The following is an 18,393-nucleotide window of genomic DNA, read 5'->3' on the forward strand; positions in this document are numbered from 1 at the left end:
TGTTGTCATTGTGTTAGAGTAAATGTCATGAATAAATTTGACATTAAACATAATCCAAGTTTAAGTGTTACATAATTTTCAGACCCCTTTTTGGCATCTGCATTTGGTAGCCGGCCAAATTGACAAAGACCATGCAGAATAATGTAGTATTTTAATTCCACAGCAGAGAAAGCTATGTAGTCTCTGTAAGTAGATCTATGGAAAAAATGATCGGTATTCGTATCGGTTATCGGCCAAATAAGTTTTAACATATTGGCATATCGGATATCGGCCAAAAATCCAACATCGTACATTCCTAGTATAAAGTTACTGTATTATTTTCAGAATAATTGTAGCTTTGTACATACTGGTTTGTAGGGCTGGACGATATGGCCAAAACTTTTATCACGATATATTTCTTAATTTCGGTCGATAACGATATAGTTTGATATCGATATAAACTATATAAAAGCCTCAGAAAAACTACAAACTGTACAAATAAATTAATGTTCACCTTTTATTTGTATTTAGCCTTCAAAACATTTTGAAATCACCGTCAAATAAACATAAAACTCTCAAGTTTGTCAATATTAGTAGTTTTAAACAACAACATAACCTTTTGATACAGCTGGGGGTGTTGTTTCAGGGACACGTTGGCTCAAACTTTATTGTGCTTCATCTTGTGACTCTCAGCAAATTCTATCAAGTGGAAACTCTTCAGCTGGAACAAGTTCGATGTGTTCCCATCGCTAGTTGGAACGACTCTCCGTCACATTTTGCAGCACACTGACTGAAACCTGCAGTTCATCAGATCTTAGAAGGCCGAACCACTTCCGCACCGCCGAATTAGTCTTTCCTCTCTCATCAGTGATGTCATCTGCTTTCTCTTCGCTTGTGAAAGCTTGTTCAGTCACATTCTGACGGTCATGGGAACTCATTTTGAAGCGAAAACTTAACGTGCGTTGGAGATTAGCCTAGCCTAGCCTGCTACCGCTAACGCCTTCTGAACTCGAGCTCTGCGTAACATCTACGTCACCACGCACTTACGTAGTTGTGTCGCACCTTTTTCTGTTCGGGTTGAAACTGAAGTGGCCGCTTCATCCTAAACAGGAAAAGAAATGTGTCAGTGAAACGCTGTAATCATATCGAAATATCGAAAATGTGCTTCAAACTCACCGTTATTGAATAAAAGTATATTGCGACATATATCGATATCGAATTATTGTCCAGCCCTACTGGTTTGTACATTATCAGGAGACATGAACAGGCATTAATTGTAAGATGCATCTGCAAAGGAAACCTTGATGTGTTTTTATTCGTAGAGCAGAAACTCAGTAATGTGAGTCGGCATTAAAACTCACCTGCACCCTGAAAATCACAAACAGTTCCTCTTTAAGGTTATATAAACACCACACATTTAGTTTGAGACCAACTGAACTGTCTGACACTGCTGTGTTTTGTTGTTGAGACTGAATAACATCACAAATAGAAAGTTTCCACAGTTTGGAGAATGTCTCTCTGAGGTACAATCAGTGCTGTTGTTGTCCAACTTTAGAAGAAAGACGACAGTAATTCACAACTCCTTTGATCACAGCACGTGACGTCAGACACCAGCTAAAATACTTTTAATATAGCCGGTTAATCTTAATCTTTTTATGTTAAAGGAGTCCCACTTTGGTCTTACTTCTGTCAGCTTTATGTTTATGCTCATCTTGTGAGAGCTTACACACTGAAGTCTATTGAATTTGATCAACACCATAAAGAAGATATTTCCTGATTAGTCTTGTTGTACCAGGTTGTTTCAAACCCAGGTGTAATGAGATTACCCTCAGTTGTGTTAATAAAGTTTGTTTTTTCCCCGGCGGTGGCGAACAGAACTCAAATAATGCACAGTGTTGTTTTATCTGAGACAGCAAGACGCTCCAGTTCCCCCTAAATATCCCCCCTCGCCATCCTGCCTTATCCTCTCTTGCAGAGCACATGGTAAGCAAAGTAAACACTTTTTCAATTCCTCAACTTCCTGTAAAGAAGAATCACTTTGTGGCTTTGATGCAGTCCTTGATTGAGTACTTAAAATCAAAGATTGGGAGTTTAGTAACGACAGACAAGAGGAGCCGTTTGTGCTCCTTAAAGTCTTCTGAAGATGCAGCCTCCAAAATGGCTAGTTCAATATTTCAGAGAGTATTTACATCATAATGCATAATAAATATGTTTTAAGTGTAATTTTACTGATTTTTTTTTATAAACACAGGAGAGTGGTCTCACATGAGAAAATATAATTACAGCTAAGGGCTGGGTGATACGACATGTGAATCTTAGTCAGCCAGTTAAACTCTGCCCTCATGATCAATCCCAGCTCAGACTCAGGAGCCACGAAGGGGAGATCCTGGGCTTTGTGCAGCGAAGCGCCGTCGCTCCTGCTTTACTGACGGAGCAGTGAGAAGGCCAGCGTTCGGGCTTTTACGTGACATTCCAGCACAAACACATTTACACACTTACTCTGACACAAGGCGGACTCTCACAGAAACACTCAACCGCCCCTCAGGCCTTCTCCTGACCTGGCACTTGTGTGTAAAATATGGTCTTTTCTGTAAACAAGTCAAAGGAGCACTCTAATATTTAGCCTTTAGTAAGGGTTCTTTGTATTTGTTGACTTATTTAAAGCCCCACCCATCACCTGGCCGTGCCCCGGCGCCCCTACCTGTGGGAGTGTCTGCACCTTTACCTGCTGACCTCGTTCAAAATGTGCGTTTGTCTCCCAGACTGTGTTGCTTGTTTTACAGATCCCTCTCACACTGCTGCGAGAGGTTAACATTACTAGTAATGGAGGTAAATCTTACAAACTTATGCATTTTTTTCTATCTCTCCTGCTTTTTGCTCCACCCTCCCTGTTCCTGCGTATTTGCCTCTCCCTGTCAGTACCAGGAGTTTCCTCTCGCTCCGTGTTCGTCGTGTTCTTCTTCCAGATGTTTGTTACTTCAGCTCCACTTGTTTCTGTCACTACTTTTCTGACTTGGAGTTGTGTAATTGTGCATAAAGGGCCCCAGCAAGTTCCTGTGTATTAAAAATGTCTGACCAGGTCTATTCCAGGTGATGTTTTATGTCAGTTTAAACATTTTAGGGAATAAGAAGGTTTATCTGTTACTGTGTAACCAGACTTATCCATATGCAAAGTAAATATTGAACAAGTGTAAGTTTAGTGTTGTTTGGTTGATCGTCAGTGTTTGGGAGCTTTGTACTTGACACAGAATCATATGTGATGCACCTCCCAGATATATTTTTTTATCAGAACGTCACTTTGGTTTTTTTATACCTGTAAAATGTTTCAAGTGTAAAGTAGAAATAGAAATGTAAAAATAGACGTGTGACGATTTGTTGTCAAATGCTTTGTGATTACAAAAGTAGCTTTTGAATCATTTTAATATGCTATTGTATCCCTTTTTATTTAGCAACTTTTACAGGATGCATAGATCTGTTATATCTACATGTTTTATCTGTAAATCTGTTATTATGTTGTATATTAGTATTATTTTGTATTTATTTAAAAGTCAGTCGAACAAAACGGCCTGCTAATCAGAAAGACGTTGTCTTTACGTCTCTCCAGGTTACGACACCAGGCGCACAAAGAGCTGTATGCATACAAACAAGTAAGAACGCACACGCACGCTCTTTCTTGTAAACGTACTTTCTGGGGACTTGGCATTGACTTCCATTCATTTCTATAAGATAACCCTGACCCTTACCCTAAACCCAACCATTACTAGTACATGCCTACTCCTAACCCTAACACTAACCCATCTGCAATTCACACCTTAGTCCTAAACCTAACCCCCAACGAGACTGCTCTTTATGGGGACCTGGCTTTGGTCCCCATAAAGAGCAGTTGTTTCCCACAATGCATGATTTTTTGTAAAATTTGTCCCTATAAGGTCCTGAAACAAAAACGCACGCATACTCACTGAATAGTCTAGTCCTTTATTTTGTAGATATTTTATTTCGACGTGTTTATTTTGTTACGTTAAGCGTCCGTCTCATTTCTCTTTTGTTGTTTTGCATCTTTCAGGTCATTCAGAAGGAAAAAGTCAAAGAGTTAAACTTGCATGAGGTAAGTTTTCATCTCTTTGACGTTTGGAGATAAAAACGTGCCGTTGTTTTTGATTCCAAAAAGTTAAGACCTTATCTGATCTCTTCAGCAATGGCTCAGCCACTTTGTTTACTCAGATGTGTCGTCACGTGCACGCCCGTGATGCGCTGGGCCCTAAGATAATCCAGAATCGAGTTTCATCAGCCAACATCCTTCAGTAACGTGACTCGTTGTCATGGAAACTACCATCCTGTCCGTAGCTCACTGGCTTTAATAATTCTGGTCCACGGCAGCCCTGGAGGACCTTCAGGACTTTGAACGTGCACGGTTTGAGCACTGCTGGCGCTCCCCACCGTCTCATGAGCGTTCAGGCCTTTCGTGTTTATTTTGTTTGGAACTGAGAGAAAGCAACAAGCGGCCTCATGTGAGTGAGGTCTGCAGGAATGTGAACGATGTGTGAAAAATAAGGTGCTCCGTCGTGGTTGGATGACCCACTTTCATCCTGGAGGCCGGCGTTTGGTCACGTTTGTTTGAGTACAGAGGAAGAGCTCATTCATTCAACCTTTATTTCTACAGGTTGTTCTCACTGAGCCCAGAGGACTCATTTACAAGAGAGACCTGTTTGAAACAAACACAGATGAGGTACAGACAACGATAATCAGCTCTGTCTGTTCTGTTTGCTCACATATTTCACTTCATCTCTCCTGGAAGACGAACCCGAGCGTTAACTGATCTACAGCTCAAATGAAGCAGTTTCTTCTTCAGATTTCTCCTATCTTACTATTTATCTGTTGGAGTAAAACAAACATTTTTGTTTTCTTCCTGTACCTTGTCATGTAGAGGATTTATTTACAGAATATGACAAACGGTCAGAGTAACAGGAAAGGTACAGTGTTTACACGTGCCAATAAATTCAAAGAAACATAGATTATATTTGAGTGGAACCTAGGTTCTATTTATTAGTCATCACAGTACTAATGTTTCGCCCTAGGAAGAACTCAGTAACATATATTTGGGGCAGTAAGACTGGTTTTTTTTTGTTTTGTGTTTGTATGTCAGCTTTCGTGCGTCTTAGCACGCCCTCCTTCAAGCTTTCACGTCACTGTTGTGTGTGTGTGTGTGTGTTTGGGGGGGGGGGGGGGGGGGTGTTGCCTCCCAGGACACAAACATTCATTTAGCTCAGCTCTGTTTGGTGATGGTGAGCCTCCATCTTCCTCCAGAGGTTTTTAACAGGGTTCAGGTGTGGAACTTGGACCAGCCATGACTGTGTCTCGATCCAATGGTCCTTCATCCACACCTGAACACCCCATGAAGACCTGACACCCACTGGATCTCTGACAGTAGAGACAAAACTGGACCCCCCCAAACCCTTTAGGCATGCTCAATAATGTGTTTCCCCTACCATTATACAAGCAATGCGCCCCGCCCTGTCAACAGAACCAAGCGCCCTGTCTACCGAACTGCCACCCACCCACACACACACGCATCAGCACTGATGTAACACTAAGCTAGCAGCTCGCAATACAAGTGCACTAGCTAAAATGCTAAAAGCAGCCTCTTCCCTCGTGCTGAACCCGCCCCCGAAAATTGTCAGTACAGACAGCACGTGGTTCAGATGTGTCTCTGTCTCTCCCCCCTGTTCTAAAACTGTCGGTATAAGCAGAGCGCTGCACAGCTCAGGAGGTGTCTCCACGCCCCCCTCGACAAAATCACAAGATGAGCGCCCCGCCATGGCAAGGTATCTAGGGGAAACATTGAATTACCATAATTTCCGGACTATAAGCCCCTACTTATTTCACACGCTTTGAAACCTGTAGCTTATACAATGCTGTGGCTAATTTATGTTTGTTTGTTTTTTTGACGAGCTAACAAGCTTAATGCTGTAAATTAGCCATTAGCCTTGTCACACCTGGGCGCTCACATAGCTGCCTAAAACACATTTTTCTTGGGGAGTGGGTCTTCGTGACTCATTGAGATTATCTATATAAATCAAGGTTAAAAAAAGTGTTAAGTTTTACCGGCATTGTTCAGAAAAAACATTTAACATACATATTTGTGTGTCTTTCACCACTTGCTCTTGCCAAAATCGGACACTTCTCCCATCCCTCTCCGCTTTGCTGCTCTGTCTATCTGTGAAACTGCTGTGAGACTCTCTTGCATTTCTTCCGAACCATAATTATGGACTTTTTTTGATCAGTTGGTCCCTCAACTCAATTTACAACATTTCTTCGAAGAGAAGACAGGCTTTGGGCGAGCCGATTTACCCTGTTGGCACACACGCAGCTGGATATCTCATCGACTTGAAGACTTGATGATGTGTCTATCTCTGCTGCCATCTGTGGATTTTAAGGACGCATGTTTTATTGGATTTACGATAACTGGTTTCTGCTTTTTGGATTCGGCTGGTTGCTGGTTTTATCAATCGATCAAGGAAGTCGTCTGCAGCAAATTTGGACCCGATCACGCTGCTTGCCTTTATGATGGCTTGGTTCGTGTCTCAAGCACCCAGACTCAAATGCTTTGGGCTGAATAGATCAGTTCTTGGGGATTTTACTCAGTCACGTTCCATCGGTGTGGCCATGTAATTTGGACATTTCGGAACTGAGTGGACCAACACAGACTGAAGGTAGACGTCATTAAATTCTGCCTGTCCCCAAAACAACAGTGTTTATCTGAATTTGGCTCCCTTGGCTGGCCTTGAAGGCCACCTTATCTGAATTCGCCTGGAGAACATGTGATCTGACACTCACCACCCCCTCCCTGAGGATTTTCCAATTAATAACCAAATGAAACCAGCTGAATAAACTTGTCATCATTTCAGGACTCTTGGATTCTCATAGACGTTATTCTTGGCCATTCCTCGACATTCCTCGAGAATGTTTATGGATCTCACCGGAGGACACTGGCTGATTATTACATCCTTATCAGAACTCTTACAGTGACCTCGAGAGCATCTAGGAACATGCTCACCGCTCTCGCCTTCCCCCTCTGCAGAATGTCTACGTCACTATGTGCATGTTTGTGCAAGTTGTTTTTTAAATATCAAAGTTTTTTCTTCTCAGGCAGGAAAAAAAAAGTCTGATAGGAATTTTTTCACCTCAAACTCCTACCATACCATACCATACCACTTTATTTATAAAGCACTTAAAACAGCGACAAGGCCAACCAAAGTGCTGTACAGACAGAACAACAGGTAACACAGAAAGTAGGGGCTTATATTCATTCAACTTTTATTTAAACAGATAAATCACATTGAGCCTCAAAGACTCATTTACAAGTGAGACCTGTTTGGACAGACAAAACAGTGGTTAACTGGACACATGTAGGAGTTGGAGTCGAAAAAAATTCCTATCAGACAATTTTTTTTTCCTGCCTGAAGACCACACCAGTGGTTTTTATTCTTTTCCTCCTTAAGTAACGTTTGGTTCAGGTGATCAATCAGAACCTTGTTAAAGTAGAACGAGGTGTGCTCGACACAAGAGTGACGTGCTTGTCATACATGGAACGATGCAGATTAGCGGCGTTCTTCTAAGTTATTCCTGAGATCCATACATTATGGAAAACATAATTATTCAAAACGTATCTTCATTTATTGTAGAATAAAGTAATGTATTTGTGAGAAATGTATTCTAACGTCTTGTTGTATTTATTTTAAAGTGCAAAAACATTTGGATCAAAGTTTGACCTGCAGGAAGCGTCCCTAAATTGACCTCAGTGCACACGCTAACATCCCTTAATGAGGCGCACCTGCTCAGTTACTCATTAATCAGCCAATCACATGGCAGCAACTCTGTGCCTTTAGTAACGTAGACGAGGTGAAGATGATCTGCTGAAGTTCAAACAGAATCAGAATGAGGCAGAAATAAGATGTAATCATCTTTGGAGTGGCTGGTCTGAGTGTTTCACAAACTGCTGAGATGTTTGCACACAACCATCTCTGGGCTTCCACCTGTTGTGTGTTCAGAGCTCGGGTTCTGCAGAATTTTGTAACGTGGCCAGCCTTGATGGTCCCCTGATCTCTGTCAGACCTTTGGGACATGGACCGGAGACCATCATGGATGTACCACTGATAAATCAGCAGCAACATGATGTTCTCGTGTCCATATGGACCTAAATGTCTCATGACGTGAACACTGAAGCTCTGAAGGAGGTCGGAGTCTCTGCTAACCAGGTGACCTGATAACATGGCCACTGGGTGTTTGTACATGTTGTGTTGGTTTCACCAGGGGAACTTTTGGTTCTCGTTTAGAATGAACTCAGATCAACTCTGATCTGAAAGATTGATCCTAAAGTAATCAGAACTTTGTGAGTTTTAAGATAATTCAGTTTTCGTTTAGGAACTCATAACCTCTCCTTCTAAGTCCTAAATGAGGTTGTTAAAAAAAGTTTAAGTTGATGACATCAAACCAGCTGTATTTTATAGTTTCATAGCTAAATGTAAATATTTTATGTGCTGTTGTTATAATTAATAATTTGTATTACAAACCGGATTCCAAAAAAGTTGGGACACTACACAAATTGTGAATAAAAACTGAATGCAATGATGTGGAGATGGCAAATGTCAATATTTTATTCGTAATATAACATAGATGACAGATCAAAAGTTTAATCTGAGTCAATGTAACTTTTTTTTTTTTTTTTTTTTTGATGGCCTCCCTTCTCCCCTTACAGCCATCCTCTCCACACCATTATTATGAAATATTTATTATAGTGACTATCTAGTGTAGGATGTAACTTTTTTTTTTTTTTTTTAATAGGATAGAAAGAAAGAAAAGACAAAGTAAGACTCCAAAATATAAGAAATATATACAAATAGAGCACACGTCAAAACACCCGGCCACTGTCTGTTCACCTGCAAAGAACATGACAAAACACAGCAACAAAATACATATGTATAAAGAACTTAAAATATTCATGGCTTTGCAGTAAGTTTCCATAAATATATATACCCATACCTACGCCTATATACATACATACATACATACACATGAATATACACTCACATACATATCTATATATCTACATATAAAGCCTACATAAGCATCCCTGCTTCTATTTGTGTGTGGTTGTGAGCATGCATAAGTGTATAAGGCTTCTCTAATAGAACGTTTATTAGTAACTGTATGTTATGGAACATTTTAAAGGAAAAATATGTTGATTCAAAATTTCAGTGTCAACAAATCCCAAAAAAGTTGGGACAAGTAGTAATAAGTGGCTGGAAAAAGGAAACTGAGCACATAACAAACAGCTGGAAGACCAATTAACACTAATTAGGTCAATTGACAACATGATTGGGTATAAAAAGAGCTTCTCAGAGTGTCAGTGTCTCTCAGAAGCCAAGATGGTAAGAGGATCACCAATTCCACCATTGTTGCGCAGAAAGATAGTGCAGTAATACCAGAATGGTGTTACCCAGCGTAAAATAGCAAAGACTTTTAAGTTATCATCATCAACCGTGCATAACATCATCAAAAGATTCTGAGAATCTGGAACTATCGCTGTGCGTAAGGGTCAAGGCCATAAAACTCTACTGGATGCTCGTGATCTCCGGGCCCTTAAACGTCACTGCATCTCAAACAGGAATGCCACTGTCAAGGAAATAACAGAATGGGCTCAGGAATACTTCCAGAAAGCATTGTCAGTGAACACAATCCACCGTGCCATCCGCCGTTGCCAGCTGAAACTCTACAGTGCAAAGAGGAAGCCATTTCTAAACAAGCTCCACAAGCTCAGACGTTTGCACCGGACCACGGGTCATTTAAAATGGAGTGTGGCAAAATGGAAGACTGTTCTGTGGTCAGATGAGTCACGATTTGAAGTTCTTTATGGAACACTGGGACGCCATGTCATCTGGACCAGAGAGGACAAGGATAGCCCAAGTTGTTATCAACGCTCCGTTCAGAACCCTGCATCACTGATGGTATGGGGTTGCATGAGCGCTTGTGGCATGGGCAGCTTGCATGTCTGGAAAGGCACCATTAATGCAGAGAACTATGTTCAGGTTCTAGAACAACATATGCTCCCATCTAGACGTCACCTCTTTCAGGGAAGACCCTGCATTTTTCAACACGATAATGCCAGACCACATTCTGCAGCAATCACAACATCATGGCTACGTAGGAGAAGGATCCGGGTACTGAAATGGCCAGACTGCAGTCCAGATCTTTCACCTATAGAGAACATTTGGTGCATCATAAAGAGGAAGGTGCGACAAAGAATGCCCAAGACGATTGAACAGTTAGAGGCCTGTATTAGACATGAATGGGAGAGCATTCCTATTTCTAAACTTGAGAAACTGGTCTCCTCTGTCCCCAGACGTCTGTTGAGTGTTGTAAGAAGAAGGGGGGATGCCACACAGTGGTAAAAATGGACTTGTCCCAACTTTTTTGGGATTTGTTGACACCATGAAATTTGGAAACAACAGATTTTTCCCTTAAAATGATACATTCTCTCAGTTTAAACTTTTGATCTGTGATTTGTGTTCTATTCTGAATAAAATATTAGATGTTGGCACCTCCACATCATTGCATTCAGTTTTTATTCACAATTTGTTTAGTGTCCCAACTTTTTTAGAATCCGGTTTGTATTTAATTCCAGAGAGCAGAAAGAAAAGTTTAGTGTGAAAACATTTATTTTCTTCAGCTTTGGAAAGTTTTGTATACCTCTTATTGATTTGTCTTTGAAAAGGAGTAGATCCTGATTTAATCCAGTTTTCAGAAGGTCATAATCTCTTTGGGTTCTGTTTCTGTGTTCAGCTCCATCTTGTCTGGTTCTCCAGTTTTTGGGGACATTTCAGTGAAGCTTGGAGGAACAGGGAGGACAAAATGTTTTAGTCGGCTCTCCAAGGTGTCAGGTTTCAGTTGTGCGTACGACACCACGGACAAGACGTTAAAAAGGAACATTGATCTATTCCCAAAATAAAGAGGGCACAGTAGACGGCCTCACAAAGAGCTGCTGTGTTCAAAATCCCCCAGGAGAGAAGGCGAAGAGCCCCATGCTGTCGCCCATAAATCTGTGGCTGAAGACAGGATTGTTGCAGCCAAAATCAAATGAACAAGTCCTCGTCAGAACTTGTGATCTCATCCAGCCTGTAGAAGAACGGTGCTTCCTGTCGTAGCTGCTGGGGTGGGGGTGGGGTGTAACTCCTGCCTTCGACCTGCTCATCAGGACTTTATGAACGTCATAACAGAACAAGTCAGGGAAAACTGACCCGGTTCAGAAAGTCGTGCATGAAATGTTTAAAAAGTGGATTTATTTGTGTTCCACCTCCTCAGTTTAGGTCTGGGAGTGGAGAGTGATACATTCTAACAACAAAAACTGATCAAAATAAAAGTTTGTTTCTGTTAAATAACAAGCGATGGCCGCCAGAGGAGTTGCATAACTGCACACAGTCGGTCAGTTACTCCGCTGGTGTTTTTTGGACCTGGACTGTTGATTTGGACCACAGCTGGTTCTGTTTGTGAAGCAGACATTGACTGGGTTGTTTCCAGGCCACGGACACAAAACTGAGACGAGCACGAAAAGAGCCAGAACCACAGCAGCACATTTAGAGCTGCTGCCTGCCTGAAGAACTGCCCTGCTTTGTGTTTCCAGATCTGTGCCGTGTGCCTGGAGGAGTTCAAACAGAAAGACGAGCTGGGGATCTGCCCCTGCAAACATGCCTTCCATCGGAAGTAAGGCCCGCTGTACTGCTCAAACGTGCACGTATTTCATACACACACACTAATATGAAGTAAGGCTCACTGTACTGGTGAAACGTGCACATACTTAATACACACTAACACTGAACTGCATGGATTTTCTTCCTTTTCATTGAGTGTTTGTGATGTGAAATAACGTGATGGATTACTTGAGCCAACTTTAATCTCCCCCCGTCCCCCACGTCTATTTTAACCCACTTGTTTACATCATCTGAGACCTCGTTTCCCCCCAGCTGCCCTGAGTGATGAACATGTACAGGTGCATCTGAAGAAATGAGAATATCGTGAGAAAAGTTCAATATTTCTTGTCAGTCTCTTCAGAAAGTGAAACTCATAGATTCATTATACGCAGTGAAATATTTCAGACTTTATTTCTTGTATTTTTGATGATTATTGTTTACAAATAATGAAAAAGTAAATGAGAATATTCCAGAGCAGAGGACATGGACACAGACCATCACTGACTGTGGAAACTTCTCTCTGGACTTCAAGCAACGTGGATTCTGGACCTCTCCTCTCTTCCTCCAGACATCGAGACCTTGATTTACAAATGACATGAACATTTACTTTAATGTGAAAAGAGGACATTGGACCACAGTCCAGTTCTTTGTCTCCTCGGCAGGTAAGACGCTTCTGATGTTGTCTCTGGTTCAGGAGTGGCTGGACTTGAGGAAAGAGACATTTGTAGCTCATGTCCAGGAGTTATCAGCTGATCAGGGTGAGACACCAGGAGTTTACAACACAATATGTTCATTTTTAATTTTCTGTAAGTTCAAATCTTCAAAATGACAAGAAATAGTCTGAAATGTTTCACTCTGTGTAAAATGAATTACGTAAAATATGAGTTTCACTTTCTGAAGTTATTGACAAGAAATATTGAACTTTTCCACAATATTCTCATTTTTTCAGACGCACGTGTGCGTCTCAATGTGTTTTTAGTAAAGACACGTTTTTTGGGGGAAATCACAGTTTTTTGATCATTGAACTTAATCCATCAGATTTATTCCCAAACTAAAACTCATGAAGTTCTGTTTCTGTCCAGGTGTCTCATCAAGTGGCTGGAGGTGAGGAAAGTGTGCCCGCTGTGCAACATGCCCGTCCTGCAGCTCGCCCAGCAGGCGGGGGGCTCCGACCCCCCTCAGCCCGTTCAGCAGCCCTTGCCTGGCATCGAGAACCTGGTGTAGCTTCACGCAACAGACACGCAACAGACACGCAACACTCCCACCTTTAAAGGAACTGAGTGATGGGGGGGGGGAGCGGCGTCAGCGTCCACCTGACGGCTGCTTCAGGTGTTTTAATGAACAATGAAGACGAGCTGATCCACAAGTTTGGTCCGTTTTCTACAACCAAAGCGCTTCTCTGGAGGACTCCGGTAAAAAGACCCGGAGGAAGGAACCCCAGGAGCCGAGAACATCAACACTAAATTATTTTCTCTTCAAACGAGCACTTTGTAAGAATCAGCTCTTGGCTTGGTCTCAAGCTCATTTTGATCTTTTATCTTGTATTTCTGTGAGTTGCAGTTTCCATTTTGAACTGGTTCCTTTTGGATTTTTAGCCTTCATGTGAGGTGCACGTCGGGGTTGTGGACAGATGATGCAGAACATCTGGAACGTGTTTTAATAACAGAAGACGTCATCAGTGACTGTTTTTAATTCAGGACTTGTCGAACATCAGACCTAAACTTCCCTGGGAGTAGACAGCTGTCGTCTCCAGATGCTGTCCCAGAACCAGAACAAACGCCGGCCCGGTTCCAACAGCTAACATTTTCAAGGCGATGCTCTGCTGCTGCTTTTGAACTCATTAATGTGCTTCAGATTAAAAACCACCTTTGGTTGAACTGTGGAGGTCATGTGACCCCAACGTGAACAAACGGACCGGACCGACTTTAGGAACAAATCTGATTCAACTCTTTTTAAACTGACCAGTTATTTGTTACTGTTTCTCTTCATGCATCAGAACTTCTTGGTACCGCTGCTTTGGGAGGATGGCTTATTGGATCAGAATCGTAGGTGTGTGTTCAGCAGAAGGCTGCAGAACTCTGTGGTCAGCAGGTCGGACCCAAACGTTTCCATTCATGCAGACTGTGGGCCGGCTCGGCTCCGTTCAGCCGGTTCTGGTGCTTTCGCCTCGTTCTGTTCGCCACACGCTGCTTTTGTTTCGTGCGCCACGTTTTGTTTGGTTAGCTGCGCTTGTTGCTGCTCTGAAGGGCAGCAGAGAAAGCTCCTCACTCGTTTCTGGACATGGTTCTAACATTACATGAACTGAACGTGTTCTAAAGGTTCAATCCTAATCTGACGGGCCACGCTTTGAACAAACGTTTGGTTCTGTTAGCAGCACGTCATCAAGACGCAGAAATGATTTAATGCTCCTTCAACCCTCGTCTTTAATGAAGACTTTCTAGATGTTTCACAGAGATGGACAAAGAGTTGGACACATTTCATCACGTTCAAACACGTTTCCCATCCAAGTCACCACGGTAACGTTCATTAGTTTTTATGAGCTGCAAAAGGGTCGTAATTACTGATTTATACTCAAAATATTAAAAATGATAGATTCAAGGTTCTTTATTGTCATTTACATCACATGTGGTACATGAAGTAAAACAAAATTGTGTCAAGGTCCCAGTTACATCCAAAAATATCAAAAATATAAAGCATCAAAAGACACTACAAGGATGTAAGATATACACTAAACACTAATAATGTAAAATAATATGGTGTATTAAACAGCAGCCTGAACATGAGTCTGTAGTGAGCAGATGGGTATGAATACAGCAGCTTAAAGGCAAGAGATCAGCAGCATGGATAATCAGCAGCACAGATAAAGTGACATAACCAGTTAAAGTGTCATCACAGTGATTATTCTGGTTAGAGATTCATGAGTCTTAACAGCTTCAGGGTAGAAGCTGTTCCTCAGTCTAGTGGTTCTACACTTAATGCTCCTCAACCTCCTTCCTGGGGGGAGTGGGGCAAAAAGTGTGTGTGCTGGGTGAGTGGGTCCTTCATGATGCAGGTGGCCCTCTTCCTGCATCTGGAGGTGTAAATGTCTGATGGTGGGGAGACTGACTCCAACAGACTTCTGTGCAGCCTTCACTACTCTCTGCAAAGCTTTCCTTTCTACAACTGTGCAGCCTCCATGCCACGTGCGCTGATTTGTGGGAAACGTGTTCAAAGTTTTACATCTCATGAGATGATGATGATGGTGTCGTTACGATGTGTTTTCACCTGTGGACATCATCAGTGCACATTTTCCTCACAAAGAAGTTTTTTTTTTTTAACGTGGCGCCACTTTAACACGTGTCAGAGGGCGGCGGCGCTCAGACCTCAGCCGTCTGTTCTTTAACGAGGTCCGGTTTGATCACGAGTGAAAAACACTCGTTTTAAAGCAGCTCTGCTCTGACGTCAGCCATCTTTGTTAGCAGTAAACTGCCACAGCTCCAGGAAGCTGCTCTGATCAGATCTTTTGTAGTGCGATGTTCTGTAGACCGAGACTTTTCATGAGTTTGAGGACATCGTCCCCCCAGAACCACTCTGCTCATGAGGCCCGACTTAACGCTTTGTCAGCAGCCGACTCACACAAGAAAGGAAAGATTCACCATCACTGTAGTTAAAGGCAGCATCACTCACTTAGATGTCAAACACTGTTCAGCCTTCTTTAATAGTCTGTTTGTGGACTTTTGTACACGCCAGCTTCCTTTTTCCTCCCGTGTCGTGCCGTCCTGATCCCTCTGAGGGAAGTGCCCAATTAACATGAAAAGTTCTGATTCACTGAGCCACTGAAGGAGGAGGGAGTCTGCAAGGTTTAAAACAACCGAGCCGCTCATCGCAACGTCTTCCGCTATAAATACACTCACGCTTCTCGAAACATTTACTGATTACTCAAGAGATGATGGGCCGAGGCCGTCGGCCCGTCACAGCAAACTGTTTCCTACGACTTTCTGAGAAATGTCGGGAGGTTTCCTCGTCAGCTCGTTTTGAGCAAGCAGGACATCTGTGATAGTTAATAAGGTCAACCTTCATCTTGTTTGTAAGGCGTCTTATTTATTCCACTGAAGCTCTTTTAATCTTAATTTTTTTTTTGTCCAAACACGCCCTCCTCCCTCTTCTTTAAAACACTGATTATGTTTGTGAACGTTCACAGACGATGTTTGTAAAACTAAAAATTCTGCAGCAGAATATTTTTAGAGACAATTTGCTGTACAGTATTTGTAAGCTCTATTTTTGTAAATGCTTTTTTCTTTTTAAAATAAAATAATATGCATTTTTTTCTTTGTTTTGCTAATTTTCTGTTTACTTATTTTAAGAAAACGTTGCATGTCACTGACTTGAACTGTAAATAAAGTTTCCAAGTTTGGAAAAGACGTCTTGTTTTTTTGTTGTTGCATGAACAACTTTATTGTTTCAAATGTGAAAAATGTACATTTAACTAATTTTAGTGACATTAAACAAGGTTTGTAAACTTTCATGGAACAGAAATCAGTTTTGTATCAGTTCAAACGATGCCCCTTTTATCAGTAAATTGACTTTTGATGAGGTTTTATAAGGTCACATGTTTAAATACTGCACGTTTTTAGTTGAACTTCAGTTTGAATAAAACAAACACCAAACAATAAAACATTTAAAATAAAACTTGAATAGTTTTCCCCCCTCTGCTTACATTTGTTGTATTTTTAGTGTTTAAAACAAAAATAGTAATAAAAAATGAATTAATCATCCATCCATCGTTTTTTACCTGCTTCTTCCTTTTTGGGTCACGGGGGTCGCTGGTGCCCATGTCCAGCAATCACTGTGGGAGGGGCGGGGACACCCTGGACAGGTCTCCAGTCCATCACAGAGACACATAGAGACAAATGAGATAAACAACCATTCACTCTCTCACTCACACCTAGAGACAATTTAGAGTTACCAATCAGCCTAACATGCATGTTTTTGGTCTGTGGGAGGAAACCAGAGTACCTGGAGAAAACCCACGCATGCACGGAGAGAACATGTTAACTCCACACAGAAAGGCCCCAGACTGGGATTTGAACCGGGGTAACCTCGCTGAGAGGCAGCAGCTCTACCAGTTGCACCACCTAAAATACAGATTTCATTAATTTTTTTAAGCAAAGTGTGTGTAGCTGCTTTGTTTGTTCAGATTTTTATCCAAGTCTTTGTTATTATTGTGACTCGTTGGTTTGGGAACCACGGATCAGAACCTCTGGTGGTCACTGTCTATAAAACTATTTTATTTTGAACTCATTTGAGTGGAAGTTTAAACCAAGACCAACATTTTTCAGTCAGGTCATCTGGACAGTTTCTTTTTTTGTGCTGAAACGTTTTGCCTTGGATCCAGAAGGCTTCATCAGTCAAGGAAACACACAACAAAACTGATTCTTCCCCCAACAGCTTACTCCAAAGTGGAACAAAACCAGTTTTGTTGGTGCCAAGATGGTCTCTTTGTCACACCTCCTCCTCCATTGCCGGCCCTCTTCCTGACACACTGTCAACAAGGAAGAGGGCCGGCAATGGAGGAAGGGGCGTGACAAAGAGACCATCTTAGCACCAACAAAACTTTTGGAGTAAGCTGTTGGGGGAAGAATCAGTTTTGTTGTGTTTCCTTGACTGATGAAGCCTTCTGGATCCAAGGCGAAACGTTTCAGCACAAAAAAATAAACTGTCCAGATGATCTGACTGAAAAATGTTGGATTGTTTACCTGGATTATTGAGCATGGACTTTGTTGTTTAAACCAAGACTTCTAATAAAATAATCTGATGGTCCAACATCGCCACCTTGTGGTTAAATAAGACAGTTCAAATGGGTTTTATTTTCCATGTTTTGTAGTCCATAGTTCTTAGCATTCTTTTAGATTAAAAACACAATTTATTTTGACATCTTTAACTCAGGCAGGTCGTAAACATGTGATCCAAGGCCTCGGAGCAGGTTTTTTATTATCTGAGCTGATGTGAAACGATTGAGAACAGGCCAACAGCAAGTCTCCGTCAGGACAAATCTAACCAGAACAAGGTTTTATTCAGAGGGTTCATCATTATTTTAATCTGAGTCTGGACTGCCTTCAGTTATTTATATTATTCCAGTAAATGTTTTACTATCAAATATTTATTTTTTTCTTAAAAAGGAAACATCTAGCTGAAGCCTGTTGGTTGTTTTTAGAAAGCTCTGTGAAACGTCCAGGAAGCATCCAAACCTCAACCAGGAAGTGTTTTCATTGATAATCAGTTAAAAGGCATCAACAAGTAGACAAAAACACTGACCAGGTGTGTTTTATTGTCAGGTAGCCTTTAGGTTAAGTCGTGCTCCGAGTCCTTTTGTGTTTTTTTGGTTTTCACGTTCTGCTTCTGAGACTTCTGCAGCAGAGCCAGTGTGTCTCGCTTCTCTATTTTCCTGAAATGTTTCTTCTTCATCCGCTTGATCTTCGCCGTGTTCCGGATCTGAAACAGAGGAGACGAGTTCATAGAAATGAGTTCATAGAGACAAGTTCAAAGAAACGAGTTCATAGAGATGAGTTCAAAAGGATGAGTTCATAGAAACGGGTTTAAAAAGACTGGTTCAAAGAGACAAGTTGAAAGAGACAAGTTCATAGAGATGGGTTCAAAGAGACGAGGCTCAAAGAGACAAGTCCATAGAGAC

General features: G+C 41.6%; 2 protein-coding genes across 3 annotated transcripts in view; one reads left to right on the top strand and one right to left on the bottom strand.

Annotated features, from left to right (window-relative positions):
- The window catches only part of rnf24 (ring finger protein 24), a 36,107-nt gene extending 23,155 nt beyond the window's left edge, over positions 1-12,952 (top strand). For both annotated transcript variants that reach the window (XM_037674890.1, XM_037674889.1), the window contains exons 3-6: positions 3,584-3,626; positions 4,043-4,084; positions 11,657-11,736; positions 12,806-12,952. In XM_037674890.1, coding sequence (XP_037530818.1) covers positions 3,584-3,626; positions 4,043-4,084; positions 11,657-11,736; positions 12,806-12,947 — 307 coding nt within the window. In that variant the 3' untranslated portion in view covers positions 12,948-12,952. The remainder of the gene's footprint in view (positions 1-3,583; positions 3,627-4,042; positions 4,085-11,656; positions 11,737-12,805) is intronic.
- A 5,057-nt stretch (positions 12,953-18,009) lies between these two features.
- The window catches only part of ccdc86 (coiled-coil domain containing 86), a 2,597-nt gene continuing 2,213 nt past the window's right edge, over positions 18,010-18,393 (bottom strand). Inside the window, exon 4 of the mRNA XM_037674891.1 lies at positions 18,010-18,194. Within this exon, the coding sequence (XP_037530819.1) occupies positions 18,045-18,194 (150 nt within the window). The 3' untranslated portion in view covers positions 18,010-18,044. The remainder of the gene's footprint in view (positions 18,195-18,393) is intronic.

The sequence above is a fragment of the Nematolebias whitei genome, chromosome 3, assembly GCF_014905685.2.
Source record: "Nematolebias whitei isolate Nwh7 chromosome 3, NemWhi1, whole genome shotgun sequence".
In the NCBI taxonomy this organism is placed as follows: Eukaryota; Metazoa; Chordata; class Actinopteri; order Cyprinodontiformes; family Rivulidae; genus Nematolebias; species Nematolebias whitei.